General features: G+C 39.6%; 1 protein-coding gene across 1 annotated transcript in view; it reads left to right on the top strand.

The window, feature by feature from the left end:
* Positions 1–17,038, top strand: part of gucy2ca (guanylate cyclase 2Ca) — a 34,432-nt gene extending 17,394 nt beyond the window's left edge. The window contains exons 12-27 of the mRNA XM_082140671.1: positions 2,506–2,608; positions 2,716–2,781; positions 2,860–2,931; positions 5,658–5,762; positions 5,862–5,948; positions 6,939–7,071; positions 7,780–7,917; positions 9,623–9,711; positions 10,915–11,006; positions 11,081–11,239; positions 11,953–12,145; positions 12,814–12,988; positions 13,300–13,398; positions 13,479–13,573; positions 14,779–14,855; positions 15,484–17,038. Of these exons, the coding sequence (XP_081996797.1) occupies positions 2,506–2,608; positions 2,716–2,781; positions 2,860–2,931; positions 5,658–5,762; positions 5,862–5,948; positions 6,939–7,071; positions 7,780–7,917; positions 9,623–9,711; positions 10,915–11,006; positions 11,081–11,239; positions 11,953–12,145; positions 12,814–12,988; positions 13,300–13,398; positions 13,479–13,573; positions 14,779–14,855; positions 15,484–15,664 (1,864 nt within the window). The 3' untranslated portion in view covers positions 15,665–17,038. The remainder of the gene's footprint in view (positions 1–2,505; positions 2,609–2,715; positions 2,782–2,859; positions 2,932–5,657; positions 5,763–5,861; positions 5,949–6,938; positions 7,072–7,779; positions 7,918–9,622; positions 9,712–10,914; positions 11,007–11,080; positions 11,240–11,952; positions 12,146–12,813; positions 12,989–13,299; positions 13,399–13,478; positions 13,574–14,778; positions 14,856–15,483) is intronic.
* The last annotated feature ends 45 nt before the right edge of the window (positions 17,039–17,083 follow it).

The following is a 17,083-nucleotide window of genomic DNA, read 5'->3' as shown; positions in this document are numbered from 1 at the left end:
TTTTTCTCTGGCAGCTGTGTCTGTTTGTTATGGCGAGAACAGCAAGAGAAAATGTAGTCAGATGCTTTAAGCTGATTGATGATAAGAATATAAAGGTTTATATTATCTGAGGTTTATACAGGTAGTATGTTACTCACTTTGATTGTTGTGATTCTGCAGCAAGAGATCCAGCACAGTTTAATCAGAACATCAAATTATTTTTAAAACACCATTTACTCATGTTGGACTCCAGCAAATTCTACTTGCACCCAGACATCAAGAATCAGCATATGAATCTCAACAATGGTGACATGCTTCATGCTGCAATGCATTCTGAGTGCATCATACGAAACTTATCCATGGCTCCCAGAATGCATTGCAGCATGAAGCATGTCACCATTGTTGAGATTCATATGCTGATTCTTGATGTCTGTGTGTGAGTAAGATTTGGAGGAGCCCAAAATATGTAAATGGTGTTTTAAAAATCATTTGATGTTCTGATTAAACTGTGCTGGAACTCTTGCTGCAGAATCACAACAATAAAACAAAGTGAATAACATACTACCTGTATAAACCTCACACATAATATCAGTGAGTTAAGCCACTACATGATGATGAGTATATTCTTATCATCAATCAGCTTAAAGCATCTGACTACATTTTCTCTTGCTGTTCTCGCCATAACAAACAGACACAGCTGTCAGAGAAAAACTAATGTTAAAAAGTCAAGAGCCCGACTAAAGCACACACGGATCACCATAATGGTAACATCAAACCAAACTATTACTTTCAAATAAATAATCAACATCTTAACCTCTGTTAATTCTCAATAAGAATTTCTGAAGACGTCTGACAGAAATAAAGTCAGTCTGGTTACTAATAAGTGAAGCTGGTAATGCTGTTTGTGGAGTTGTTTAATCAGATCTTGAGAGATTTGATGTATTTTATCTTCAGTTGATTTCATCCAAGGTTGTGGCTGGAAGTGGTTCTTGTGTTTCTCTTTCCTTCAGTGATTATGCTTGTTAACAGCAGGTGTTCATCATTAATGCACAATCATTATTCAATCACTTAATTATCTCATTACCTCCAACACTGATTAAGTGTTACATTAAACAGCCTGTAGTGTGCACACTAAGCAGAGTTCATTTCATCTGGGCAAACCCATGTGGGGCCTACATGGAAACTGGGTGCAAAACTGGCTGGGCCCCAGTTAGATAGCCCAGGTCAAACCCATTTGGGCCCCACATGGCTGTGCTGGCTGGGGATATTTATTTGTTAAGATGAGATTTTTTAGTGGCAAACATTAAAGGGATAGTTCACCCAAAAATGAAAATTAGCCCATGATTTACTCACCCTGAAGCCATCCTACGTGTATATGAGATTCTTCTTTCAGACGAATACAATCAGAGTTATATAATAAAAAGTCCTGGCTCTTCCAACCCTTATAATGGGAGTCAATGAGTATATGTTTTTGGAAGTCCGTCAGAGCCTATCCATCCGTGATAAAAGTGCTCCACATGGCTCATGGAAGCTTCCATGCCAGAAGCTATTTATTTTAGTTGATCTGAGCACTTTTATGATGGATATGATGCACTTGTATGGACTTTGTATGGACCCACTGCCATTATAAAGCTTGGAAGAGCCAGGACATTTTATAATATACTTCCGATTGCATTCGTCTGAAAGAAGAATGTCATATTCACGAAGGATGGCTTAGATCATGGGCTAATTTAAATTTTTCGGTGAACTATCCCTTTAAGAAATGTGGATGTTTTCCTTTTGAGTTTGTTTGTAATTCTCATTAATCTCATTATTGATTCCCTGTCTCATTACTGTCATATATACAATTTTGTTTATATACAGTATATATATATATATATATATATATATATATATATATAGAGAGAGAGAGAGAGAGAGAGAGAGAGAGAGAGAGAGCAATTATTTTTACAACAATTATGCTGATTTAAATAGAGAAAATGCATTCAATGCAGTTAATTCGCTTTTTATCATCTCATGAACCTACAAAGTAAACTAATAATTTCAATAAATAAAATCAAAATGTAATTAATTTTTAAATAAATCCAATAAAAAACACCTACTAAAAACATATATTTTATATTTAATGTGTTGACCTGTAAATGTCATAATCATGAACATGAATAATATGTGCAGAATGTGTGTGCAATATACATGTTTATAAATAAAAATATAAATAAAAAATATAAACCACTAATATATCAAATGAATTAAAAAATACAGAATCATTATTTTTTATCACATTACAGTAAGAAAAAAATATTATTTAATTGTGCATTATTATAATGAAAATAATGCAAAAAATGACCCAATGCAACAAATCTAAAACAAATCTTAAAATCCGGCTGGAGTTTCTCCTGCGTGATTTATTGATAAAATCAACCAGATACTGTATCTCTCAGGAAGAAGACAACTGTGAGTTCAGACAGCATGTGACAGATTTTTTGTTTATTTATAGAGAAATGTCTCCTATGTTTGTGTTTTCAGGCAGAACAGGCGAGTGCGTATCAATCAGAAGAAATGGTCTCACATCAATCCGTCGGCCATCACGCCGCTGGACGACAAAGAGAGAAACCACTTCAGTCTGAGAGTAAAACCGTCCTTCTGTCTGTTGTTACACGTGTAGATAATCTGTCTTCTGAGTGTGTGACGCTGTCTCTGTGTGTGTGTGTGTGTGTGTGTGTGTGTTTGTTGTAGATCGATGAGGATAAGAAGGGTGACAACAGCGTTGAGATACAACACAAAGGTCGATACGACAAAAAGGTCTGTGCGTCCCGTCACACGTGTTTGTGTGTATTGTGTGTGTTATGAATGTTTACATGTGTGTGTGTGTTTCTGCAGCCCGTCTTTCTGAAGGAGCTGAGAAACACTGACGGAAGCTTCTCTGAGGATCAGCGAATCGAGCTCAACGCTGTAAAAACCTCTTCATCTCATGAAACCTGTCAAATTCTTCATTAGGGCCCGAGCACCGATGGTGTGAGGACCCTCTTGGAATTGCTCTGTTTATTATTATTATTCTTCTCCGCATTTAATCACATTTTTGAGGGCCTAAACATGCTCGAAAACTCACGAAACTTTGCACACGCGTCAGAACTGGCGAAAATTTACATCTGATATAGGTTTCAGAATTGGGCGGGGCAAAATGGCTCGATAGCGCCACCTATAAAAGTTCAACGGAGTGCGCCTCCCGCTATGTTCCACGTACGTTTACGAAATTCGGTACATACATGTAAGGACCTAATACCTACAAAAAAGTCTCTTGGAGCGTAGCCCTAAACACAACAGGAAGTCAGCCATTTTCAACTTCCTCTCAGATTTTTGTGCAGTTTTTGCCATTTTCATGCCTCGTACTTTAACGAACTCCTCCTACAGTTTTAATCTGATCATCTTCAAATTTGGTGAGTGTAATCTTAAGGCCTTTGCGACGTTAAATTGCGAAGATCTTGAGTTTTCGTCGAAGGGCGGGTCCTCGGCGGCCTGACAAATTTCGATGTTTCGCCATGAAACAGGAAGTTGCTGAAACTCAGGCATGGAATGTCCAATCTGCCCCAAACTTCACACGTTTGATAAGCATTCTGTCCTGAACACATGACCATGCTCATATTCAGTTACAGTCATAGCGCCACCTGCTGGCAACAGGAAGTGACATGTTTAACACTGTTGTGAACTCCTGATAACATATAAAAAAGTGCCAGCAAGTGCTAAGCATGCTAACAACATACTAGACACATGCTAAAACATGCTAGCAAACACTTAGCTAATTGCTAAAGCATGCTATTACTGCAATTAAATAGGAATTTGCTGTAACACAGGCACGGAATGTCCAGTCTGCCCCAAACTTCACACGTTTGATAAGAGTCATGGCCTGAACACATCTACATGAGAATATTCAGTTATAGTAATAGTGCCACCTACTGGTAACAGGAAGTGTCATGTTTAACACGTTGATGCCGTTCTAGCAAAATGTTAAAAATACCATTGACTTCTAAACATGCTAGAAACATGTTAAAACATGCTAGCAATACTAAGCTAAGTGCTAAAGCATGCTAATATAATGAAACAGGATGTTGTTGTTACTCAAGAAGGCAATGTCCAATCTGCGCCAAACTTCACACTTTTGATAAGCGTTCTGTCTTGAACACATGACAATGCTCATATTCAGTTACAGTCAAAGCGCCACCTGCTGGCAACAGGAAGTGACATGTTAAACACTGTTGTGGACTCCTAATAACATATTAAAAAAATGCCAGTAGGTGCTTAACATCCTACCAACATACTAGAAACATGCTAAAACATACTAGTAAACACTATAAGTACTAAACCATACTATTACTACAATTAAATATGAATTTGCTGTAACTCAAACATACAATATCCAATCTGCCCCAAACTTCACATACTTGATAAAAGTCCTGCACTGAACACATCTACAAAGCAATATTCAGATATATAACCCCACCTACTGCCAACAGAAACTGAACTGGTTAACACAGTAATGCAGTACTAACCACATACCTATTGTGTACTAAGCATGCTAAAAACATACTAAACATGCTAGCAACTACTATATACTGTATACCTCCTTAAATGCACATTGCCCAACCATGCTCTGTCTTCCTAAAGCCAACGAGTGACGATGGCACGGGTGCGAGGGCCCTTTCATCGCTGCTTGCAGCTTTAATTTTAGCTTTTATGTTTTTTTGTTGTTGTTTTTTTCATAACAATTAAATACACTTTACCCCAAATTCTCAATAATGGAATGCAATATATATATATATATATATATAATATATATATATATATATATATATATATATATATATATATATATATATATATATATATATATATATATATATATATATATACACAGTATATATATATTATATATTTAGTATGTATTCAGCATGATACACATTGTTTGCAGTGATTTAAATGTATACTGATTTGAATAAAAATAAATTACTGCATTACAGTAACAAGAATCTAATTAGAATTAGAGAAAAAAACATCCTGAAAGTGTAATGAAAATTACAGAACAATGCAAACAAAATGTTAATTGTGTTAAAAACAAGCTTCATTTTCTTGATTCAGAATGTAATTTCTTTACATAATATATACAATTTCTTTAAAATTATCATGGTACTTAAAAAAAAAGCTAATTCATATAAGAATATAAATTACTGCGCTAGAATAATGAGTAATGATTATTAATTGAGTAATGAGTAATAATTATTTTTGTTCATATATTGGATTACATTTTATTTCAATATTTTCTGTTCTAGTTTTTAGTGATTGTTTTGTGTTTTTGTCATTTTTATCAGTTTTCTTGGTAACACTTTATTTTTACAGTGTCCTTGTCACATGTTACATGTATACCATAGTAATAACAGTAAATTATGCATAATTACATGCAACTAACCCTCAACCTTATCCTATGTAGTTGCTTAATATTACTCAGTACTTAAATTTATAATTACACTGTAACAATGACACCTTCAAATAAAGTGTAACCATTTAAAAATATATATATATCTGTAAAATTTCTTTTTTCTTTCTCTGTGAAGCTGAAATGTGTCATGAACATGTTTCTGTGAGACTGACCTGGTTATTGTGTGTTCTCTCTCTCTTTCTGTCAGTTGTTGCGTATCGATTACTATAACCTGACCAAGTTCTACGGGACGGTGAAGTTCGACTGTGGCGTGTTTGGGGTGTTTGAGTTCTGCGAGAGAGGATCGCTGCGGGTAAAAGCGTCTCACACTCATAAATCACAGGCCAAACAATCCCATCATCATCATCATCATCTTCACATGACTCTTGTGTGTGTGTGTTTGTTCCGTCAGTGTGTGCTGAACGATAATATCTCGTATCCCGACAAGAGCTTTATGGATCTGGAGTTCAAGATCTCCGTCATGTACGACATCGCAAAGGTGAGTGTGTGTGTATGTGTGTGTGTGTGTGTGTGTGAGAGAGTGTTTTTCATTATGTACACACACAGTAGACGCCATTTTTTACTGCTCGGTCTATTAAAATGTACTTGTACACTCGTTGATGGTTTTATGATGGATCACAGATGGAAACATAAACCTCCTCACGTCATGAATGACATCTGCTGTAAACACGAGTGCAGATCTGTGTGTGTGTGTGTGTGTGTGTAAACAAGAGTGCAGATCTGTGTGTGTGTGTGTGTGTAAACAAGAGTGCAGATCTGAGCTGAATGGCCTAGAAAGGTCACGCATGTCATTTCTGTTTCCAGACATACCGGGTATATTTTCATTACCTGAAATACAATAAAGATGAACTAAAATATGTTTTAAGAACATATTTTAAAAAATTCTACTTATTTTTTTTATTTCAATAGTTTAAGAACACATTCACATGTTCATGGTTATTATCGTAAACTAACGAGAACATTTCTCATTTTTATTTTATGAATTTATTTTTATATACATATTAATTTTATATATAAAAAAAGTATATACATTTTTATTTTTCATTAATTTATTTTTTCTATTCTATTAATTTCGAGAAAACAAAATGAGTTCCCTTTCTCGTCTTCTTGAAAATTACGTTTGTTCACATTAATGTATCGTTAGAATTAATAAAAATGTTACCGGCCAACTAGTACTTGGTAAGTGTTAATTTTAGACCCTGTATATATACAATGTATATATACACTGTACAGTGTATATATATATATATATATATATATGTATGTATGTATGTGTGTGCTATTTAGAGTACAACTCAGTGTGAGCGTCTCAAAGTTCTGTATAAGGAATCAGTATTCTAAGTTTTCAGAGATATAATAATGATTATAGGACGTACAGTATAATTAAAGTTTGGAAGCAGTCGTTATTTTTGTGCTTCTGTTTTGACCATTGCCCTTTGCTGACATCATCACGTGTGTGTGGCATCAGGGCATGTCGTACCTGCACTCCAGTAACGTAGGCGTTCACGGCCGGCTGAAATCCACCAACTGTGTGGTGGACAATCGCATGGTGGTGAAGATCACCGACTTCGGCTGCAACACCATCCTCACGCCCGGGAAAGGTCCGCCACATCTCTTCCTGTTCCTCTACTTACACAATACACATGCATATAACAATATACAGTCACATTAAAGAGGACCTATTCTGCTTTTTTTACATGTTCATTCTTCTTTAGTGTGTATTGTTGCTGTTTGAGCATGAAAAAGCTCTGAGTTCTTCTCTATATCAGTGTCAGTGTTTCTGAACTCCCTGAAACGCCTCCACTATAGTCTTGAGTTTCTTCCGGGAACAAACACATCACAATATTCCTCATTTAAATAATACATACGCAGAATAAAGGGGCGGGCCTGGTTGAGTTAGTTAGTAGTGAGTTAAACTGGCGGTTATGGTAATTAGGGGCGGGATTTTTCCCACACACGCTTGAAGCACCAATCACAACACACTGATCCAGCAGACCAATCAGAGCACAGTGTGTTTTTCAGAAGGAGGGGCTTCATAGAGACAGGAACTAAACAGAGCATTACTGACAGACTGGGAAGAGAGGAGCTGCAACAATGGAGAATATGAGGAAAATAATCAACATTCAAGCAGGAAAACATGTTCTAGTAGAGCTAAAAACAACATCAAGACCATGTAAAAGAGCAGAATATGGGCTCTTAACATAAAGCTGCTGTTCAGACAGTTTGTGGAGTGTCAGTTTAACATTCAGAGTCTCTTTAAGTCATTGAAAACATGTCAGGAAAATAACTAAAGTGTTTCTCTGTGTCAGACCTGTGGACGGCGCCGGAGCACATGCGTGTTCAGGGAATCTCTCAGAAGGGCGACGTCTACAGTTTTGCAATCATCTCGCAGGAGATCATCTTGAGGAAGAGCCCGTTTCACACCAGCTGCTGCTCCGATACTGCAGGTACAAACACACATCAGAGAGAGTTAGATTATCTCATACATGTGGAGAATAAATATTGTGCATTTAGCAGATGCTCGTGTTCAAAGCGACTGAATTTGTAGTTTGTGCGTTCCTTGGGAATCGAACCCATGATTGCCGTGTTGTTCTAGTTAAAAAAGCTTATAATAATAAGTAATAATAAGTATTTTATTATATAAAATGGGCAGGTTTTCCACTTACAAAGCATGTAGAAGTCTGTCATTTTTATCATAGGTACTCTTCAACTGTGAGTGACGGAATCTAAAACAAAAATTCAGAAAATCACATTGTATGATTTTTAAGTTATTAATTAGCATTTTATTGCATGACATAAGTATTTGATACATCAGAAAAGCAGAACTTAATATTTGGTACAGAAACCTTTGTTTGCAATTACAGAGATCATACGTTTCCTGTAGTTCTTGACCAGGTTTGCACACATGCAGCAGGGATTTTGGCCCACTCCTCCATACAGACCTTCTCCAGATCCTTCAGGTTTCGGGGCTGTCGCTGAGCAATACGGACTTTCAGCTCCCTCCAAAGATTCTCTATTGGGTTCAGGTCTGGAGACTGGCTAGGCCACTCCAGGACCTTGAGATGCTTCTTACAGAGGCACTCCTTAGTTGCCCTGGCTGTGTGTTTCAGGTCGTTGTCATGCTGGAAGACCCAGCCTCGACCCATCTTCAATGCTCTTACTGAGGGAAGGAGGTTGTTGGCCAAGATCTCACGATACATGGCCCCATCCATCCTCCCCTCAATATGGTGCAGTCGTCCTGTCCCCTTTGCAGAAAAGCATCCCCAAAGAATGATGTTTCCACCTCCATGCTTCACGGTTGGGATGGTTGTTGCCTTCTCACCAAGAGAGTGAGACAGTTGTCTCACTCAGTTGTTGCCTTCTCACCAAGCTGCTTGCCTATTGTCCCCCATCCCAGCCTTGTGCAGGTCTACAATTTTATCCCTGATGTCCTTACACAGCTCTCTGGTCTTGGCCATTGTGGAGAGGTTGGAGTCTGTTTGATTGAGTGTGTGGACAGGTGTCTTTTATACAGGTAACGAGTTCAAACAGGTGCAGGTAATACAGGTAATGAGTGGAGAACAGGAGGGCTTCTTAAAGAAAAACTAACAGGTCTATGAGAGACGGAATTCGTACTGGTTGGTAGGTGATCAAATACTTATGTCATGCAATAAAATGCAAATTAATTATTTAAAAATCATACAATGTGATTTTCTGAATTTTTGTTTTTGATTCCGTCTCTCACAGTTGAAGTGTACCTATGATACAAATTACAGATCTCTACATGCTTTGTAAGTAGGAAAACCGGCAGTGTATCAAATACTTGTTCTCCCCACTGTATATATACATAAATATAATATTTGACATATATTAATTAAGTAGAGTACTTCATTAAGTACAGAGATTTAAGTATACTTATTTTTATTAAAATATTTCAATTAGTTTATATATAATAAACTAATAAAATTAATAAACGTTTAAACTAATAAATTGTTAAACTTAAAATCTCAGGGTGACTTCAAGAAAATATTTTAGGTCAAAGGGGTTCGGCTAATAAAAACATTTGGGAATCCCTGATCTAAAGGAATATTTGATGAGCTCGTCTGATCTAAAAAAACACATCTGTTTCTCACTCTTTCTTTCTCTGTGTGCTGTTCGTCTTATTTCTTCTAGAGAAAATCTATCGTGTTCAGTGTCCGCGAGGCCCGAACGTCTTCCGACCGGATCTGAGTTTTGAGTCCGTTGGAGAAACTGAAGCAGAGGTACCCTTACCAGAGACTGTACAGTACATACTACAAAAAAACAAAAAACAAAAAAAAAACCTTCACTTGTATTACTAAGAATGGGAGAAACGGAAACACCCAAATATTGCAACTCTAGCAAAGGAAGCCCCGCCTTCTAAATAAAACAGCCAATCTGCGGCTGTTGTTCGAAGCACCGGTTACTATGGCAACAGTTCCTTTTTGTTCATTTTTGCACAGCTGACAGCGACGTCTAGATGAATATATATTAACAAAAAATCTCAATAACTAAATAAATTAAATTAAATTAAATTAAATTAAATTAAATTCAAATTTATTTGTATAGCGCTTTACACATTGTTTCAAAGCAGCTTTACAGAAAATGCATGATCCATATTTCAATTAAGAGTGATATGTTATCATAGGTGACTGTCTAAGTTATGTATTTCAGAAATGTACATATACAAAATCACAGTTAGCTAAACATTTATTAATTTAAACACAACTAAATAAACACAAAATTACAGCGGTGAGAAAACAGCAGTTAAGAGAGCATCGGATCATTGCGATGTGGATATGTTTGTACCAGCTCTGCAATTCAGCACTTCAGTCACATTTATTTATATACAGCACTTTATACAATAGATTGCTTTAAAGCAGCAGCTTTACAGTATTAAATATGAAAAAACTGTCAGTGTCTCTTTCGAATAGAATTACAAGCTCATTTTCTACAATAAAGCAGCTCTCCAGTATGTTCATGTTTTTATTCACGTCTGACCTCGACGGACTGAACAGAAGAAAAGAAAAGAAAAGATTTACACCTCAAAGAAGGCGGAGCCTCAGAGCCACATCCTCCTATTACATCATCACCACATCATCACCACGGACCAATGGGAGTTTAAAGGCGTTTACCAGCCTTTTTTTTTTCTGGAAAGTTCACATTGGCGAATTGTTTCGAACTCCTCAAACTAACTGCAAAAGAAAATAGTTTTGGCCTGATTTTGTTTGAAATGACGTCACACCAGCTTGAAGTATATCCGAGCTTGTAGGACTGCATGCCCGTATTGGCTGGACGAAGCTAAAATAAAAGTTTTAAATGCTATTTGTGTGCAAGAAACAACATTTATGAAATAGTTCATGTCAGATTTTATTGCTGATTTGAACTATGTTGTTGAAATGTGAAATATAGGTGTATTTAAATGTTAACAGCACTTATTTTTGTAGCTGTTCGTGCTGATCAAGAGCTGCTGGGAGGAGGATCCAGAGAAGCGTCCGGACTTCAAGCGGATAGAGGGCGCTCTGGGGAAGATCTTCAGGTGTGTGAGTGACGCCGCTCGCGTTTCACCCGAGTCGTGAGCACATACTGACGTGCTGGTGTGTGTTTCTACAGTAACTTTCATAACCAGGCCAACGCCAGCTACATGGACAACCTGATCCGCCGGCTGCAGATGTACTCCAGGAACCTGGAGCACCTGGTGGAGGAGAGAACGGCCCTGTACAAGGCCGAGAGAGACCGAGCCGATCAGCTCAACTTCATGCTGCTGCCGGGGTCAGACACACACACACACACACACACACACACACTTCATGTACAGCTAACTCCCACTGAGAACAGCCTAGCAACTGCTTAGCAACACCCTTGCAACCACCCAGAAAATCCTTACAACTGTCTAGCAACACATTAGCAATCATCCAGGATATTCTAGCAACTGCCTAGCAATCACAAAGAAATGTCATATCAAAGTCAAAGCGATGCCCTAGCAACTGCATAGCAAACACATAGCAATGCCCTTGCAACTGCCTAGCAACCACATACTGATGCCGTAGGAACTGCCTAGCAACATGCTAGCTTCCACACAGGACATCCTAGCAACTACGTAGCAATCACATAGCGTTGTCCTAGCAATTGCCTTGTAACACCCTAGCAACCACCCATGACACACTAGCAACTGCCTAGCAAAAAAAATAGCGATGTCCTAACAACTGCCCAGCAACCTCTTAGCAATGTCCTAGAAACTGCCAAGAAACTACATAAAAATACCCTAGCAACCACATAGCAATACCCTAGCAATTTCCTAGCAAAGTCATAGCAATGCCCTAGCAACTGCCTAGCAACCACATAGCTATGTAGCACATAGCTGCTACTTAGGACTCTCTAGCTAACACATAGCAGCTGGGCGAGCAGCAGAAGTGACCCTGACGTGATAAAGCCTCTGAAACCTGAGTGTGTGTGTTCTGAGCGTCAGACTGTCTCTCACACAGGCCGGTGGTGCGCTCTCTGAAGGAGACGGGTCGCGTGGAGCCCGAGCTGTACGACGAGGTCACCATCTACTTCAGCGACATCGTGGGCTTTACCACCCTCTGCCACCACAGCACGCCCATGGAGGTGGTGGACATGCTCAACGACATCTACAAGAACTTCGACAGCATCCTCGACCACCACGACGTCTACAAGGTGCTCTGAGGGAACGTCTAGCAGACAGCCAACCACTTTTAATGATTTATAATTTAAAAAAATATACATTCAAACCAAACTTTATTCAGACACCTTAAAAATGTCTCACATTATCACAGTTAATTTCGCTATAGTTTAGAAAATGGTAATAAATATGACAAGAACTCAGAGTTATCAAATCAATTGATCCTTCTGTTAGACTGTCTCACACATGAATTATGTTGAATATCTGTCAGCTGTTAAATTTAACTACACAATTAGATAATACCAATGTAGCTCAACAAATTACCAAACAAATGCTTAGTTTTGTTCAGTCTGTGGTGTAAAAAGGTCGCATTAGCAATATGCAACCATAAAAACATGGTCCGGTCAAAGTGTCTGCATAATTTTTGGTCCCAATGTTTTTGAAATTTTACTGGTAGTCACTTTATGAAGAATTTTTGGGTATAATATGTCACAGTTTATTTTATTTTGCTATCCTCACTTACACAAATGAACTATAGTGCCCTGCACCCACTAGTAAAACAAATTAAAATAAATTATCTGGTGTCTGGATCATTTTTGTTTTGACTCTATATTTGAATGATTTAAAAAATATTTTTGTTTTAATATAATAATAAAAAAAGTAAAAAATGAAAGACAGAATGTGATTAAATATTCGTGTTCAGGTGGAGACCATCGGTGACGCGTACATGGTGGCGTCCGGTCTGCCGAAACGCAACGGGAATAGACACGCGGTGGACATCTGTCTCATGGCTCTGGACATCCTGGAGTTCATGGGGACGTTCCAGCTCAGACACCTGCCGGGAATCCCACTGTGGATCCGTATCGGGATCCATTCAGGTACAGACACACCGGAAGAAGAAAATTGAGATGATGTTATTCGGGAAACTTACTGGAAATCATTCCTGCAACGTCTTGTGGCAGCGACATCTACTGGTCAAAATGCATAAATCAGCCAAAAATCATTCAAATATCAAGTTCTGTCCATTTGGATGAGCTCAGCCATTCATCTTTCTGCTATTTTAAACCAATTTGCAAATCTTATCTTATACATTTTGGTAAATAGACACATGATTATAATGCACGGTTAGTGTAATAACTAACTTACTCTTACTAGTTGTGTGTGTGTGTGTGTGTGTGTGTGTGTGTAGGTCCATGTGCGGCAGGTGTGGTGGGTAATAAGATGCCACGTTACTGTCTGTTTGGAGATACGGTCAACACGGCGTCACGTATGGAGTCTACGGGCCTGCGTAAGACACAAACACACACATTCACATATACTCAAATACAGCAACACACTCTTCAGTGAAGCAGCTGATGTGTTTTACAGCTCTTAGGATTCACGTGAGTGAGTCGACCATCCAGATCCTGCACCGAACCGACTGTCAGTTTGAGTGCGAGCGCCGAGGCGAAACACACCTGAAGGTGAGGAGAGATGTCAGCCAATCACAGGCTCTTTATTTAATCGTCTAGCCAAAGGAAGGCTCTCATTTCAGCTTCTGTCTAATCGCTGGCTTTTATTTCAGATTCTGTCCAATTACAGGCTCTTATTTCAGCTCCCGTCCAATCACAGGCTCTTATTTCAGCTTCTGTCTAATCGCTGGCTTTTATTTCAGATTCTGTCCAATCACAGGCTCTTATTTAATCTTCTAGCCAATGGAAGGCTCTCATTTCAGCTTCTGTCTAATCGCTGGCTTTTATTTCAGATTCTGTCCAATCACAGGCTCTTATTTCATCTCCTGTCCAATCAGAGGCTCTTATTTCAGCTCCCGTCCAATCGCAGGCTCTTATTTCAGCTTCCGTCCAATTGCAGGCTCTTATTTCAGCTTCTGTCTAATCACTGACTTTTATTTCATCTTCAGACCAATCACAGGTTTTATTTCATCTCCTGTCCAATCACTGGCTCTTATTTCATCTTCAGACCAATCACAGGCTCTTATTTCATCTCCTGTCCAATCAGAGGCTCTTATTTCAGCTCCCGTCCAATCGCAGGCTCTTATTTCAGCTTCCGTCCAATTGCAGGCTCTTATTTCAGCTTCTGTCTAATCACTGACTTTTATTTCATCTTCAGACCAATCACAGGTTTTATTTCATCTCCTGTCCAATCACTGGCTCTTATTTCATCTTCAGACCAATCACAGGCTCTTATTTCATCTTCAGACCAATCACAGGCTCTTATTTCATCTTCAGTCCAATCACAGGCTCTTTTTTCATCTTCAGACCAATCACAGGCTCTTATTTCATCTTCAGACCAATCACAGGCTCTTATTTCATCTCCTGTCAAATCACAGGCTCTTATTTCATCTCCTGTCCAATCACAGGCTCTTATTTCATCTCCTGTCCAATCGCAGGCTCTTATTTCATCTCCTGTCCAATTGCAGGCTCTTATTTCAGCTTCCGTCCAATCGCAGGCTCTTATTTCATCTCCTGTCCAATTGCAGGCTCTTATTTCAGCTTCCGTCCAATCGCAGGCTCTTATTTCATCTCCTGTCCAATTGCAGGCTCTTATTTCAGCTTCCGTCCAATCGCAGGTTCTTATTTCAAGTTCCAGCCAATTGTAGACTGTTGAAGAAGACTTCACAGTCACAGCAGAGTCTCACAACGTGTGTGTGTGTGTGTTTGTGTTTCAGGGTAAAGGGAAGGAGATGACTTACTGGTTGACTGGAGTCACCGGGCAGAAATACAACCTGCCGACACCACCAACAGCGTAAGACCACCAACACTTTTGTCCTGTAATAATAAAATACTCCCAGAATACACCAGAAAACCTTTACACATGCAGAATGTATGATCAGAACGACATATGGCCACAATTCACAGCAACTTCAGTTGGGAGTGTGATGTTGCTTTTATACAACAGTTCAGTAAACAAGACGTTGAGTTACTTACATTTCACCACTGACTGACAGAGTGATCCACCAATCAGATTCCAGGACAGATTCCTGCTGTATAACAGGGTTTTCAAACTTGTTAAAGCGAAAGACCCCCAAATATTTTGATCCCCTTGCAAGGAACCCTCTTACTAAATGTAAACTACAAAATAATTGTCTTTTTGTAGTTAAACGGTATATTCTACCCTCTATTAGACTCATGTTAGATGTATAAACCTGAAGAAAAACTTTCAAGTCAGATTTATTTTTAAAGTGCCTTTCACAAAATATATTGTAGCGTTTAAATAGATTGAACTTCTCTAATGTTTCATTCTATAAAATAATTGTATTTTCTCTCAAATTCTTGTTTTGTTTTTCGAAAACCCCTGCTGTTTAAGATCATCAACATCACTGATGTTCACACACACACGTTGAATCTTTCTGTGCGTGTCTTTTGATCCGCAGTGAGAACTTCCAGCGTCTGCAACAGGATCTGGCCGAGAGGATCGTCTCCACGCTGGGAACACGCGGGAACGAGCGGCGGAAAACACTCTCTACACGCCAGCGGCGGACACACACACACACTCACAGCAGCGACGGCCAGCCCGAATACCTGCACCTGACGGACCCCACAACACACCTGTAGAGAACACACACACACACACACACACACACACACAGCAGCGAAGGCCAGCCCGAATACCTGCACCTGACGGACCCCACAACACACCTGTAGAGAACACACACACACACACAGCAGCGACGGCCAGCCCGAATACCTGCACCTGACGGACCCCACAACACACCTGTAGAGAACACACACACACAGCAGCGACGGCCAGCCCGAATACCTGCACCTGACCGACCCCACAACACACCTGTAGAGAACACACACACACACACACACACACACACACACACACACAGCAGCGACGGCCAGCCCGAATACCTGCACCTGACCGACCCCACAACACACCTGTAGAGAACACACACACACACACACACACACACACACACACACACAGCAGCGACGGCCAGCCCAAATACCTGCACCTGACCGACCCCACAACACACCTGTAGAGAACACACACACACACACACACACACACACACACACACACACACACACACACACACACACACAGCAGCGACGGCCAGCCCGAATACCTGTACCTGACCGACCCCATAACACACCTGTAGAGAACACACACACACACAGCAGCGACGGCCAGCCCAAATACCTGTACCTGACCGACCCCATAACACACCTGTAGAGAACACACACACACACACACACACACACACACACACACAGCAGCGACGGCCAGCCCAAATACCTGCACCTGACCGACCCCACAACACACCTGTAGAGAACACACACACACACACAGCAGCGACGGCCAGCCCAAATACCTGCACCTGACCGACCCCACAACACACCTGTAGAGAACACACACACACACACACTCACACACACACTGACAGCAGCGACGGCCAGCCCAAATACCTGCACCTGACCGACCCCACAACACACCTGTAGAGAACACACACACACACACACACACACACACACACACACACACACACTCACACACTGACAGCAGCGACGGCCAGCCCGAATACCTGCACCTGACCGACCCCATAACACACCTGTAGAGAACACACACACACACACTCAGAGCAGCGACGGCCAGCCCGAATACCTGCACCTGACCGACCCCACAACACACCAGTAGAGAACACACACACACATACACACACACACACACACCTGTATGTATTTAACTATATGAAGTGTTGCTCATTGTGTTTTAGTGTTCATAAAAAAAACCCTTTGATTTATTCAATCATTTAATCATTCTGAAACGGTTGATTTTAAAATGAATGATGTGTGTAATGTACAATATGACTTCATAATTGTTCCTGACTCATATAGACAATAAGAGAACAAACTGTGTTTTATTTAGATGATTTTATTAACCAAATTTGCTTATTAATAAACAAAGAGGGGGAAAAAAACCATACGTCTTTTTTTATGCATTTAGCAGTCACTACAACTTACAAT

The sequence above is a fragment of the Leuciscus leuciscus genome, assembly GCF_965113295.1.
Source record: "Leuciscus leuciscus genome assembly, chromosome: 1".
NCBI lineage: Eukaryota > Metazoa > Chordata > Actinopteri > Cypriniformes > Leuciscidae > Leuciscus > Leuciscus leuciscus.
This window is presented reverse-complemented; position numbering and strand designations above follow the sequence as displayed.